The following is a 13,634-nucleotide window of genomic DNA, read 5'->3' on the forward strand; positions in this document are numbered from 1 at the left end:
TGTTTTGTGGGACTGCCAACAGTTTAATCAAGTCTTGTAAATACAAAGAAAAGTTCTTCCCACCCTCATGACCCAAGACTGCAACTTTTTTTTTTGTCAGCAAATGCACCATGGTAACAGTTAAAAATAGAATAGTACAATAGAAGCAGAACAGACCCGTTAACAAAAGGTAGAAGGTAGAGAGAACAACATTGTGTAGAAAACCAGCAGTTCATCTGCACTATGCAGCCCTTTCCTTCCAGTGCCAAATAGGAATGTAAATCACACTGACTCGACAGATTGTTTGTTTTGTTAAAACATGCATCAATTTCTGTATTGACATGAAATATAAGATTATTTTATATGTTTTAAAATATATTGGAAACGAATCGCCTTAAAAAGTGTCTATGTAAGTGTGCATGTTAAAATATAATCCTTTATGGGAACAGTCAGTGTTTATTAAATAATATATTATGACATTTAGTTCTTTGCACACATCTAAATTATAAATGAGAACAAACACAAGTTCAGCTTAATATTTGCCACCAAATTTCTCTCTACATTCCGTCTTCACCTTCAAATAGCTCTATAGATATGAAAGTGTTTGAATAAGCCTAAAAATACAATTGTTTTCTAGATAGACAGACAGATAGATAGACAGATAGATAGATATAGATAGATAGATAGATAGATAGATAGATAGATAGATAGATAGATAGATAGATAGATAGATAGATAGATGGATGGACTATCAGATGGACAGATGGAAAGATAGATGGATGGATGGACAATCGGACGGACAGACAGATAGATGGAAAGATAGATAGATAGATAGATAGATGGACTATTGGACAGATGGAAAGATTGATAGATAGATAGATAGATAGATAGATAGATAGATAGATAGATAGATAGATAGATAGATAGATAGATAGATAGATAGATAGATAGATAGACTATCAGATGGAAAGATAGATGGATGGATGGACAATCGGACAGACAGACAGATAGATGGAAAGATAGATAGATAGATGGATGGACTATTGGACAGATGGAAAGATGGAAAGATTGATAGATAGATAGATAGATGGATGGATGGATGGATGGATGGATGGATGGATGGATGGATGGAAAGACAGACGGATAGATAGATCAGTCAGTGGAGTTGTTGAAGTTCACACAGATTGTGTTTACAGATATAAAGTCTGGTGTTGTTTTTGTTCAGGATGTCCTCTGATCAAACTAGTGGCATAGCAGCAGGATTTAATGAGTGGAAATGTTCTTTCACACTGTGGCTCTTGTTTTCTTTGGACGCTCAGACATGCTTGCATAACATCTGCTCATGCTTGAAATGCAGACTCCTGATTGGCTCTTGATGACGGCAAGACTTACCGTCAGCTTCCGACTGTATCAGCGACCGAGAGCGGGATCTGTGAGTGTGTGGCACTTGTTTACGGTAGCATCGCTCTTTCCCACAAGGACCCGATCCAGCCCAGTTTCCCACAAAGGCTTGACCTAATGGTCTTCAATGCAGAATCAAAATCATTTTCTAAAAGTGCCAATTTTAATACACACAGATTAGGAAAAACACCCTCAGTCTTCTGAAGAATAAGAATATTGTTTGTTTATTCTGCTTATTTAAAGGCAAAGCACCGAGATGTAAAACTGTGTAGAAACATCACAAATAATGCTCAGGGAACGCTCATAAAAATGCTGCTGAAAAAAAAAAAAAAAATACAAAGGTAATAGCCTAACAAGAACAATCCAAGCTTAACAAGCAAGACTTCTAGCAGTTTTCAAGAAATGTTAGCTTGAGTGGTGAAGACAGAGCAAAGGCAAGATGAACATACTGTTATTACAGTTAGTCTGGCACTGCTCCTCTGACAATCGGCTGACAAATCAAATGTGGTACAATCTAGGCAAGAAAACTGTGAAAATGTTTTTGATTTTCCAGTTTCTCAGTGTTCTTAAACCAGAAAATATTTCACAATGAAATGCATATATCTTGTTTGAATAAACCACATTTCTACACTGAAAAAGTGTAATGAATTGGATGTTTAGCTGGTGTTGAAAATCTTTCCAATCATACTTGCTGTACCATTGCTAAGCTAATAATACAAGGAGATGCTACAGGCATCGTTTCAAAAATAAAGCTTTTGCAATAAAAACATGTTTTAAAGGGTTTTATACACCTGATGATTTTTTTCCTCTCCGTCAGTCTTCTGTGGGTTGTCATTTGCAGGCTATTTGTCTGGGCTCGATTATTATGGTATATTATCCACTTAGTATTGACACAAAGCCTACATGCATTTGACAGAACATTCATGGTCATTCCTCCTTTAGTCCTCAAAGCATCACTTAATGGCAAATTTATGCTATTATAAAAAACATATGATAATAAATTGCTTGTGACAAAATAAATTATAACAACAGTCTGCAAAGTCAAAAAACAAAAATACATCTTTGGCCATTCCTCTGTTCACCAGCTTCCAAAGTCATCAAGTGACATTTCATTTGGCTTTAAAGTATGTGAATTTAAAGGAAAAGTTCACCTAAAAGTCAAATTCTGACATCATTTATTCACCATAATACCATAAGACATTTGCGACTGAATCATAAACCGATTCACTGAAAAAATCCAGATCAAAAGAATGATCAAGAAAGTCTTGTTACGGTAGTCACGTTAGAATCATATACTATTATAGTTTTATTAATATTTTGAACCTGTTTTAATTTTTCTATTTTCCATTTTAATTTGAATGTTTTCGCAATTTTATTGTGTTTTTGTAATTCTTAGTAGTTTTGGTAACATTTTAGATTAGGGAACACTATTCATTATTAACTAGTTGCTTTTTAGCATGCATATTACTAGCATATTGTCTGTTTATTAGCACTTATAAAGCACATATTAAAGCCTTATTCTACAGGACCATTTTCTAGGTCCCTTAACCAATACCTAAACATAACCGCTACAAACAACTACCTTCCTTTAAATAAGCAGCAAATTAGGAGTTTATTAAGGGAAAACTCTTAGTTAATAGTGAATGTGTTCTCTAATCATTTTTAAAATTCATTTTATTTCAGTAAATGCAATTACACTAAATTAAAGCAACATGCTGCCTTGTCAAATAGTTTATATATATATATTTTTTTTTTTTTTTTTTTTTTCTCAGTTAGCATTATTTTTTTATTTCAGTGTTTTTAATGGTTTTATTTTTAGTTTGGAAAAACATAATGGTGAGTTAATGATGCCAGAAAGTCATTTTTGGTTGAGCTATCACTTTAAGGCAAATATAACTACCATAAAATGTTACAAGATTTATGCTAAAAATATATTTGTACATTGCATTAACACACAACTTTCTTTATTCAGCAGGCAATGAAAGATTAATGATTGTGTATTGGTCATATATCCAATTACGACCAATTCTATCAGAAAAATTGCATTTGCTTACAGAACCATGCTATCAGTGCACATCACATCTAAAATTATGAAATGAAACAAGCTGAGATGCTTCAACTCCAACACTGTTTCATATCTTTTTGGTCACAACTGGATTTGAAAAAAAAAAATCCATGTGCTAATGCAAGATATAAACTAAATTTGTGAACAACCAGTCACAGCTGTGTCAATATCATAAACGCTCAGCCATTCTTGCCTGATACCCTGTAATGGTTTTTGAACAGACGCTCACACATGCTGGGTTTGGGATACGCATCCAAAAACCAATGAAGTTTCTCAGTATCATTCAGTGTAGCAGCCTCTGGGAAGTCTATTCCTGGTGATTTTAAGGCACAATTATGATTCACTGGATAATAAAAGCTGTTGTCGTGTTTTGCTCAAGAATACAGACTTTGTTATCCTACAAAATAGACAGATTCATTTGACTGGCACAAGGCATAAAGTCACCCGCTCACTGACTCCAGCATACATCCAGGAAAGCTATGAATGCTTCTGATAGAGCTTTGTGAACAAACATAGTTGTAGACACAAATGTATCTTCCTGTTTTAGCATGTGCAGAAAAAGCTTGAGCTTTATTTGAGATGTTCAATGATGGAGATCTCGCCGTGATCTGGGCAGTCCGGAGTTAGACCGTTTAGGTACAGGCTGCCATTTCTGGTCAAGGTAGGGAGACCTTCTTTCTCAAGTTCATCCGTGAAGTTTACGGACAGGGTCCTCTTGCATGGCATCATGTCCTGACCAGGATTTTGGCCTAGCTCTGATGACAGCTTGCGCTTGATGTACGCTGCTCGCTGAAACTTGTCGTAAATTTCCACGCTCAGGCGGCGGCGCGTCTCTTTGAACTCCGCTGACACATTAGCCGTCCATTCTGCGGCGTGAGCACGGAACTCTCCCACCTGGAACATAAGGAATGTTCAGTGGGACCAAACGCAGTCGAGTGTCACATGTGTTTACAAGCATTTAAGAGGTGCAAATCAGAACTTCAAAAACCTGTTTTCTGTGAAAATGTTTCAGCTCGAGGGAACGAGAAGCATGTGGGCTGATTCTGGCACAATGCTACTGGGAGTGTACTGCTATGAGACTGTACACAGTTCATCCACCATGTGCAGACATGCTATGGATTTTTAGGACCCCCTCATCCCAATATATATCTATTAATGGACTTATTATGTGCAACTTAAGTGTGTCAGTTCCTTTTAAACTGTCTCTGGCTTCTACTAAAGTACACAAAATGCATATATAATAGTTTTGCATATTGTGTATACTGTCATAATGTTTGCTTATTCTTTCCAAATTTTGTATCAATTGTAAATTATAGTATACTGTTTATATAGTTGTTTGGATGGATGGACGGATAGATGGATAGATAGATAGATGTGGAATTTAGTTCATCAAAATAAATTAAATCTGTGATTTTATGAAGTATTATTACTATTTAAACATCTGTTTACTATGTTCTAGATATTTTAAACTAAATCTATTAGCTGTGATGGTTGAGGTTCCAGCCATTAGTCAAGCCAATCTACAAGGAAACCTGTTATGTAATCCTTAAGAAATCATTCTAATGTGCTCATTTAGTACGAGACCCCTTTATTATTATTATCATTCTTGAAAATGATTTTTCTGCCTAATGTGTGGAAACAGCATTACTGTGTGTTTTTCAGTCGCTTAATTATTTAGTTCATTTGCATTCGCTGTACACCTTCAAACCAAATTTTGTTTTAAAAATGCCCAAACACAAACACATTTTGGAAGTGCTGAACTCTGGGAATCGCTGAGATGAAACCAGCTGAATATGTTCATAAACTAACTGCTTGAATGCATGAGCTGCATTTTTTTTTTTTTTTTTTTGCTGAACCGAGAGTTTGAATAAATACAGCATTTTTAATCCTAGAAATAGCCGTTTGTAACATTATATATGTCTTTTACAGTATTTTGGATCAATTTAAAGCATCCTAGATGAATAAAAGTGTAAATTTTTTCAAAAACAGTGTTTTCAAATATCTAAATAGTAGTGAATATTTTTTTTGTACAGTGCAGTGTAATCGTGTATCTGCAAATGCACCCCAATTTTAGGACCAGTAAAGTTCATACCTACACACCAAACTTCTAAAACGTACAGAAATTATCTCCTTAATGTTCTCAGCTGTGTGCTTCAAATTTTCCTGATGCACTACTACTACTACCAGGAAGCCTCTTGAAATATATTATAACTGCCGCTATAATTTACTCAGGAAGAAATGGTTCACTATGAGCTGTGATATCAAGACAACTTGCATGGGTGGACTATGAAACAATGCCTCTCAAAACAGGAAAAAATGAATAAACGAGTAAAACTAATGAGAAAAATGTAAACAAGGAACCTTTGGTTTCCTCTCTAATGAGGTCGTTAGATGGAAAGTTGGCTCCCTACAGGACTCTTGAAAAGTTCTAATTTGAGAAGTTTAATCCTGATGTAGAAGAAAATATGAGAGTGTACTACACAGCACCTTTAAGAGACCCTGAAAGGTGATATTATGGATCTGGGTTATTCAGACCTTTCATTCACATAAATCCTGCACTCCAATTCCTTCTCCTCTATTTCTGGTGAGATGTGATAATGGACTTCAGTGTGAGAAATTTTCAGGTTCAGATTTACAGTATTCTGCTGCATAATACTGAGGGCTACAATCCCCTTTTTGTGAAAGACTTTCCTTGCATGTTCTTGTAAGAGACAAATCACAACTCCTAAGCATAACACTAATGATGTATTTTGTGATACTGGAATAGAATGTCAGAAAATTGCACTTTTATGATTGCATCAAAAAAGCACAAGAGGTCCGGAGAAGATGTCTCATTATGTGTTTCAGACAGAGCAAAGCTTCTGTTCCAGCTAATCCAAGCACATAATTCTCCAGGCCGAAGCCCATTCACTTCATACAGTGGAGTAAATGAAAGCTAAACACAGCGCTGAGAAGTGATTGGCTCCTGGCACCCTGGAACTTTACGCTGTGAACTACATAGCAAACAAAGCCACAATAACACATAATGAACTCTTTGACATAACCTGGAACATTTTATACAGGCCTCATAAATCGTATACAATGGGGTTGCCACATACATTTTACAGAAATCCAAAATAACCAATAGAAGTCAAATGCTTTTATATTGTTTAGCAGCTCAATACATATTAAATTAATAGTAAAGTATTTTATTGGGGTAACTTCTTGGCAAACATTCATGTGCACAGACGACTTTTGTGCGTCCGTATTTATGTTTGAATTGAGAATGCCCTAAATTTGCACATTTAATTCCTGAAATTGAATTTAGGTTGCAGACAAAATGCTAAATTGTAATTCAAATCAGAGATTAAAATGGAAATGAAATGAAAGAAATTATTAGGATAACTGCTGAAATCGTAGTTTCAAAATTACATAATAATTACTATAAATGACACTACCAACATTTTAGAGTTAACAAGAATTTATTTGAATTTATTGATTGACTGATTGATTGATTAAATGATTGATTCACTAAGACTGCATTTATCAGATATTAATGTTGAAAACAGTTGTGCTGTTTAATATTTTTGTGGAAACTGATACCTTTTTTCAGGATTCTTTGATGATTAGAACTTTCAAAATTACAGTATTTATTTCTTTTATAAAATCTTTTATAACATTATACTGTCACTTTTGATCAATTTTTAATGCATCCTTGACATATATAAAGTATTAAGTTAGTATATTATCTCTAAAAGTATTTATAAAATTATATTGTATAAATTATATTAATCACTGTTTTTTAAGATTTGATTATATTCAAAATATTCACTTTCATTTATCATGGAAAAAACACTTCATTTCTTTTATAACCAAGTGCTGCCTATTCCTTAAATTGATACCATACCTGAAATAAATGTTTTTTGGGGGTGATTTCTGAGGACAAAATGGGTAAATATATCATCAGTTTTAACATTCAATAGGCCTAAATGTCAAATTATCAGATTTCTGTTTTTGTTTTTTATGTAGTTCCCAACACAACCATTTTGTTGTGCTGGACAAATAAAACTCCCCTGTTGTGTGATTGTGTTGAATGTCATTGAAATGCAATCCAGTAAATTCCTTTTCCAATTTATATTGCAATTCAATATCCTGTGGTTCATGGCCAATTCAATTCACACTCATGAATTGAGAGGGAGCCATTTCTGAAATTCAGATTTTTGCTCAACCATGGCATTGCCTTAAAGCATATCAGCAAACACATACCTCCTCTTTGGTCTTCTTGGAGATGACTCGAAGCCAGTCTCCAATCATACTGAGAACTGCAGCGAAGTAGGCAAGACCCACCAGGATCCAGAACCACACGATGGGCTTATAATAGTCCAGATACTCAATCTCAGAGCCTCCTGCATGAGATAAGTGAACCCACATCAACCCACTGACCTCACGACTAAACTTGACTACTTCAGCTGAGTTGTTTTTCTGGGCATTTATTTGCTTTCAAAAACAAATGTAGTGACTTCATTCACCTGCCACAAAGTCTCCAAATCCAATAGTGGTTAAAGTGATGACAACAAAGTAGATGGACTCCAGAGTGCTCCAGCCTTCAATGTTTTGGAAGATGAGGGCTGGGAGGGCCACAAACAGCAGGCACCCAAACAGGATGAACAGGACCGTGGATGTCACACGGATTTTAGTTTGGCTCACGTTCCATTTCTGAGGAAAAGCAGAGGAGAAGGCAGGTGAGAATGCTGGGTGGAAATACAATTAAGACCAGACACCGTTTGAAAACATTTTGTGGAGAATCTGGAGAAAACAGGCAGAGACAAGGATCTATGTGCAGGTATTTCATGGAAAAATTAGAACGAACAATAAACCAAAACCAAAGGGAACAAAGAACAGAATGATGGGCAAACAGACAACCATTACATTCAACAACTCACAAAGAACTAAAGAAACACTAGGGCTATATATATATATATATATATATGTATATACAGGAGGCTAACAAGCTTAACAAGATAAGATACAAACTGACTACAAACACTACGGGAGACAGGAAGTGACATAAATGTCTAAGACAAGGCATAGAGAACATGTAACAAAAACAAGAAAGAGCTGATTTGTGAGGAGAGCAATCACGTTTATTTTCTAAAACCAAAATAAACTGAACACCTCAAAATTGCAAATAAAGAAAATAAAATTTAAACAACAAAATTAAAAAGTCAGTCTTCTTGCACTGGATGTGCTGGTTTCAGCCTCATTGGCAGCTGCAGTCATGTCCTTATATATAAAACACCTGTGATTCACAACTGCTCGCTAAGGAACTCGCATTCATGTAAAGTAGCCTTGTTGACAAGTTTGGGTGAGTAATTAAGGGCAAAACGCACAAGATATAGTACTTTCAGTGCTCTGTAGTTGGTGATATCACATCTTTTGTAGCAGAAATACACTACTGCAGAAAAGCTAGCACTGGTGTCAAAAGTATTCACGTTCATTACTCAAGTAGAAGTATAGATACTAGGGTTTAAAAAGACTTCTGTAGAAGTTGAAGTATCAACTCAAGCTTTTTACTCAAGTAAAAGTACTGGTTTCAAAACTACTTAAAGTATAAAAGTAAAAGTAATGTAAGGAAAAAAATGCCATTAAGGATAAAAGCTTAGGCCGCGCCACAGGGGCCTATTGTGCACTACCCCACCTCCTCAAAAAAACATTTTTCTAAAGGCCATAATGAATATAATGTTATATTAAAATGTTAATGTTAAAAAATTTGGGATGCACTAGGCTACCTGTTTCAGCCGCATATATGCCCATTAAAAATTAACGCATTTTAGTACAATGTAAATACATTAAAGAACCATATATGTGTACTACTGAGCATTAACGTGTTTCATGGAGCGGAAGATATGATGACTAGTTGCCTATAAGTATTGTAATGGTGCAAAAAGTCAAACTTCAGAGGAATGTCATCATTAACCTTTATTGGAATGTAAATGTACACCCAAGCTTAGCTGCAGGAATCTGTGAGGGCAACGGACAAGAAAATTGCTGTACCCAGGGCAGGCTTAGTCACAATTACCCTTGTATGGTTGTCTATATACAGGGGTGCACATAAGTTTTTCAGCCTGGTTCTCATATGAGAACCTGGAGATTTGGTTTGGTCTTCACACAGGCCATGGCATGTAGTGTGACCCATAAACTATAACTATAATTTTTTTTATTAATAATAGTGATAATAATATTATTGCACTTCGTTTAATATTTTTGTTTTTATATATATAAATTAACTAACTAAAAATGAATAAACTAAATAATCAAGTATGATAATACAAATGCAATTATTTCATAATAAACTTAAAAATAAAATGTTAACATTTTTATTTTTATTATTATCATTATTTTAATTTTAATTTTCATCATTTTCAAACGTAAAATCGGCGAGCTTTTATTTTGGCGGGTTGCCGGCAAGTAAGTATTATGCGCTTCCGGGTTTAGCGCTGCTGATGGAATTGCGTCAGTGTATGAAATGTCACAGACAGTTTTGCTTTGAAAACGGCAGCGGTAGCCTAGATTATGCTTTCAGTTTAAATAGAAATCTTATACAGTACAGTTTGTCGATCTAAAATGGTAATTGTGCATTAACAGCTGTCAACCATGTCGGTACGCAAATGCGCTGTCAGAACTTATTTACGCAGCGCATTTTTTATTTTGGTTGTGCATGCGGACCACTTATGTGCACCCCTGACCATATACAATAAACATTAGTGCTGTCAAAATTAATGATTAATCCAAGTGATTAATAAACTCAATCCTGATACCTTCCTGGTTTGTACTATGCTCAATTCTATAGCTAATGGCAACAATGTCACATTTAACTAGAAGATGTAACAAACACTTTGGACTCAATGCTGTATATACAACAACAGAGTAATTTACATCAGTTACATTTCGCTCGAGTTCTCTTCTTGAGTCTCTGCCACGGACATCTTCGTACTTGGCTACATACGTCTCTGCTATGTCCAGTGTTGGGGGTAACGAGTTACAAAGTTAGTATAGCCTACTTATCACAACATTGTCAATCGCAAACGCTAATTTATTCAAACGTCTCTCTACCAAACTACCTAATGTAGCTTAATTTGCGGAGGATGAAGAGAAAGCACCCGTTTGATAAATGAGCCAGTAGTGGAGAAATAATAACTTTTAAGAAATAATCTTTTTTGAGTAACGACCCCAACACTGGGTCCTTGCTGGAGTGTGACGTGAAAATGTAAGGAGTAGAAGTAAAAAGTCGTCTGAAAAATAATTACTCCAGTAAAGTATAGATACCCAAAATTTATACTTAAGTAAGGTAACGAAGTATTTGTACTTCATTACTTGACACCTCTGAAAGCTAGGTACCGTGCAAAATGTAATGTGCAACTGCAACACTCATTTCAAATGTAGTGGAGTAAAGAGTACAGATACTCATTCAAAAATGTAGTGAAGTAGAGAGTAAAAGTTGTTAATATCTTTGATACTAAGTACAACTACAAAGTATCTGAAAAGATACTCAAGTACAGTAATTAGTTACATTTACTCCAATACTTTACACCTCTGACAATTATACAGAAATACTTGGACAACACTTTGCTCAGACATTTCAGAATGACCATAACAACATATAGATGCTGTGAACGAGATAGGTCCACTGCTAGTCAAGTTATCCCATCTCATAGCGCAAAGTCACATGACTTTTTCGATGCACACGGAGGACTTTATTCGGTAAATGTGTTTCCACTCAAATGTGCGCATGTTTTTTTATGCGCATTTTTAGAATTTTGCATCTTGTCCTTTCCATACATTTTTTTATGTGATATTCCAAAATGCGCATAAAAATAGGTGGATGGAAACATAGCTACTGTCACACATGAGAAATAGAGAAAATAGAAGGACATTACTATTCGAGAGTATGGGGTTGGTAAGATTTTATTGGTAACACTTTAGTATAGGGACCAATTCTAACTATAAACTAGTTGCCTATTTGCATTCCTATTATTAACATATTGGCTGGTTATTAGTATTTATAAAGCAAATATTCTGCATGACCATATTCTACATCCCTAATCCTACCCAATACCTAAATTTAACAACTATCTTATTAACTATTAATTAATAAGCAGCGAATTAGGAGTTTATTGAGACAAAAGTCATAGCTAATGGTTTGTTAATAGAAATAAATTAACATTTCACACTTATATCAAGCAGTCACGGTTATTGCCCAATTGCCCGAAAATTGCCAAATATACTGGAGGATGAATAATCCGCCTGCCAGATTATGCACCCTCTCGTTGAAGTCACTACCTGATTGCCTAATCCTAACCTCTCCCCACACCTACTCCTAAACCTACCAATACTAGGGGGTGCATAATCTGGCAGGGTGCAGAATTCGGCACAACACCGCCTTCCTGCACTGTTGTGGGCCAGTTATGGCTGTTTTCTGGGGACACTGTGGAGTTGAGGGTGAGTTTTGGTCTGCTTCAGGCATGGTGTCAGGGTTGGGGTGAAGGGATGAGGCGAGGACTCAGTGGTGCAGGAGAATGGGCTTTTATTGAATAATAAAAATAAACAAACCAAACCAAACTATCCGGTAGGGGAAAACCAAGGCAAGGCAAGGCAAACACAAGGACACATCCACAGGAATATAGATGACGGACTGGCACAGGACTGCAAACACAAGGAGATTATAAAGGGAGCAAATTAGGAGGGTAACGAGGAAAACAGGTGGGGCAAATTAACCAATAATCAGGAAACAAGATGGGTGGGGTCAAGACAATTGACATGAGAGCACATGGCACACATAAACTAAGACAAAAGCCATGTGCTCACACAAAACAAAAACACAAGCACATGGCCAGCAACACAAATCACCAGCCATGTGCTAAACAGGACACGAACACGCAGCTAATGAGAATACTCATAAGCCGCGCGTTCACACAAGACATGACAACATGAAAGCACGCAGCCAATGAAAGACACAAGCTGCGTGCCACACAGCACAAGACATAACATGAATGCACGCAGCTGATAAAAACATGAACTGCGTGCAACACAAAACACAATATACACGGACAAAAGAGCGCGCGGCCGAGCGAACTCGAGACCGCACGCTCACACAACGAGACAGAACATGGAGCGTGAGTGTCCGAACCCCGACACAACTCGAAACTCAAGACATGAGTGCCGGGATCCGAACACCACGCTCCAACACGAAACAAGGCACGCAGACAAGCACACTCGAGCCGCGCACCCACATAAAACAGGACAAGACGGGAGTGTCAGGGCTCTGTCACAAAACCATGAACAACACTAGACTGAAGTGACAGAACCCTGACACTACCCCCCCTCAAAAGGGACGCCACCTGGCGTCCCCAACGAGGAACACCAGGAACATGACAGCACAAGAACATAAACATGACTACACAAGACAGACAAGACAAGAAATCAAAACACAAAGGAGGGGAAGGAGGGAGGGAGGGGAGCCAAGCCAGCCAACAGGAAAGCCCAGAAAATAATAAACAGGGCCAGGGAGGGGCGGGAGGGTTGAGCCAGGGAGGCTCAGGCAGTTCAGGAGTCCCGGCCGGGGGCCAGGGTGGAGCCGGAGGGACGAACCAGTGGGGCTCCAGCCAAACAGGAGCCCTGGAGGATGGCCAGGGTGGGGCCGGAGGGACGAACCAGGGGGGCTCCAGCCAAACAGGAGCCCTGGAGGATGGCCAGGGTGGGGCAAGGAGCTTGGGCGGAGCCAGCAGGGCAAAGAACTTGAGCAGAGCCGGCAGAGCAAGGAGCTTGAACGGCGCTGGCAGAGCAAGGAGCTTGGGCTTGGGTGGAGCCGGCAGGGCAAGGAGCTTGGGACAGCCCCTGGGCTGGTAGCGGGCTCCTGGATGGCCTCCAGGCCCTGTGGGACGGAGGGAGCCTTCCTTTTCCTCCTCCTCCGACGAGAGCGAGGCAGTGGCATAACAGCCTCTGGGGGCAGTGCAGCGTCTTTGGCCGTCTCTGGGGGCGCAGCGGCATAGTCCTCCTCCACTGAGGGCACAGCTGCAGTGTCGTCGGCCGCCTTTGGGGGAGCTGCGGCGTCTTCGGCCGCCTCTGGGGGAGCTGCGGCATCTACGGCCGCCTCTGGGGGAGCTGCGGCGTCTTTGGCCGCCTCTGGGGGCGCAGCAGCATAGTCCGCCTC

General features: G+C 38.0%; 1 protein-coding gene across 1 annotated transcript in view; it reads right to left on the reverse strand.

The window, feature by feature from the left end:
• Nucleotides 1-734: 734 nt before the first annotated feature.
• Nucleotides 735-13,634, reverse strand: part of kcnk2a (potassium channel, subfamily K, member 2a) — a 30,614-nt gene continuing 17,714 nt past the window's right edge. Inside the window, exons 5-7 of the mRNA XM_058748836.1 lie at nucleotides 7,954-8,140; nucleotides 7,691-7,830; nucleotides 735-4,339 (exon numbers count right to left, since the gene is read on the reverse strand). Coding sequence (XP_058604819.1) covers nucleotides 4,016-4,339; nucleotides 7,691-7,830; nucleotides 7,954-8,140 — 651 coding nt within the window. The 3' untranslated portion in view covers nucleotides 735-4,015. The remainder of the gene's footprint in view (nucleotides 4,340-7,690; nucleotides 7,831-7,953; nucleotides 8,141-13,634) is intronic.

This window comes from Onychostoma macrolepis, chromosome 17 (genome assembly GCF_012432095.1).
Source record: "Onychostoma macrolepis isolate SWU-2019 chromosome 17, ASM1243209v1, whole genome shotgun sequence".
Classification (NCBI taxonomy): Eukaryota; Metazoa; Chordata; class Actinopteri; order Cypriniformes; family Cyprinidae; genus Onychostoma; species Onychostoma macrolepis.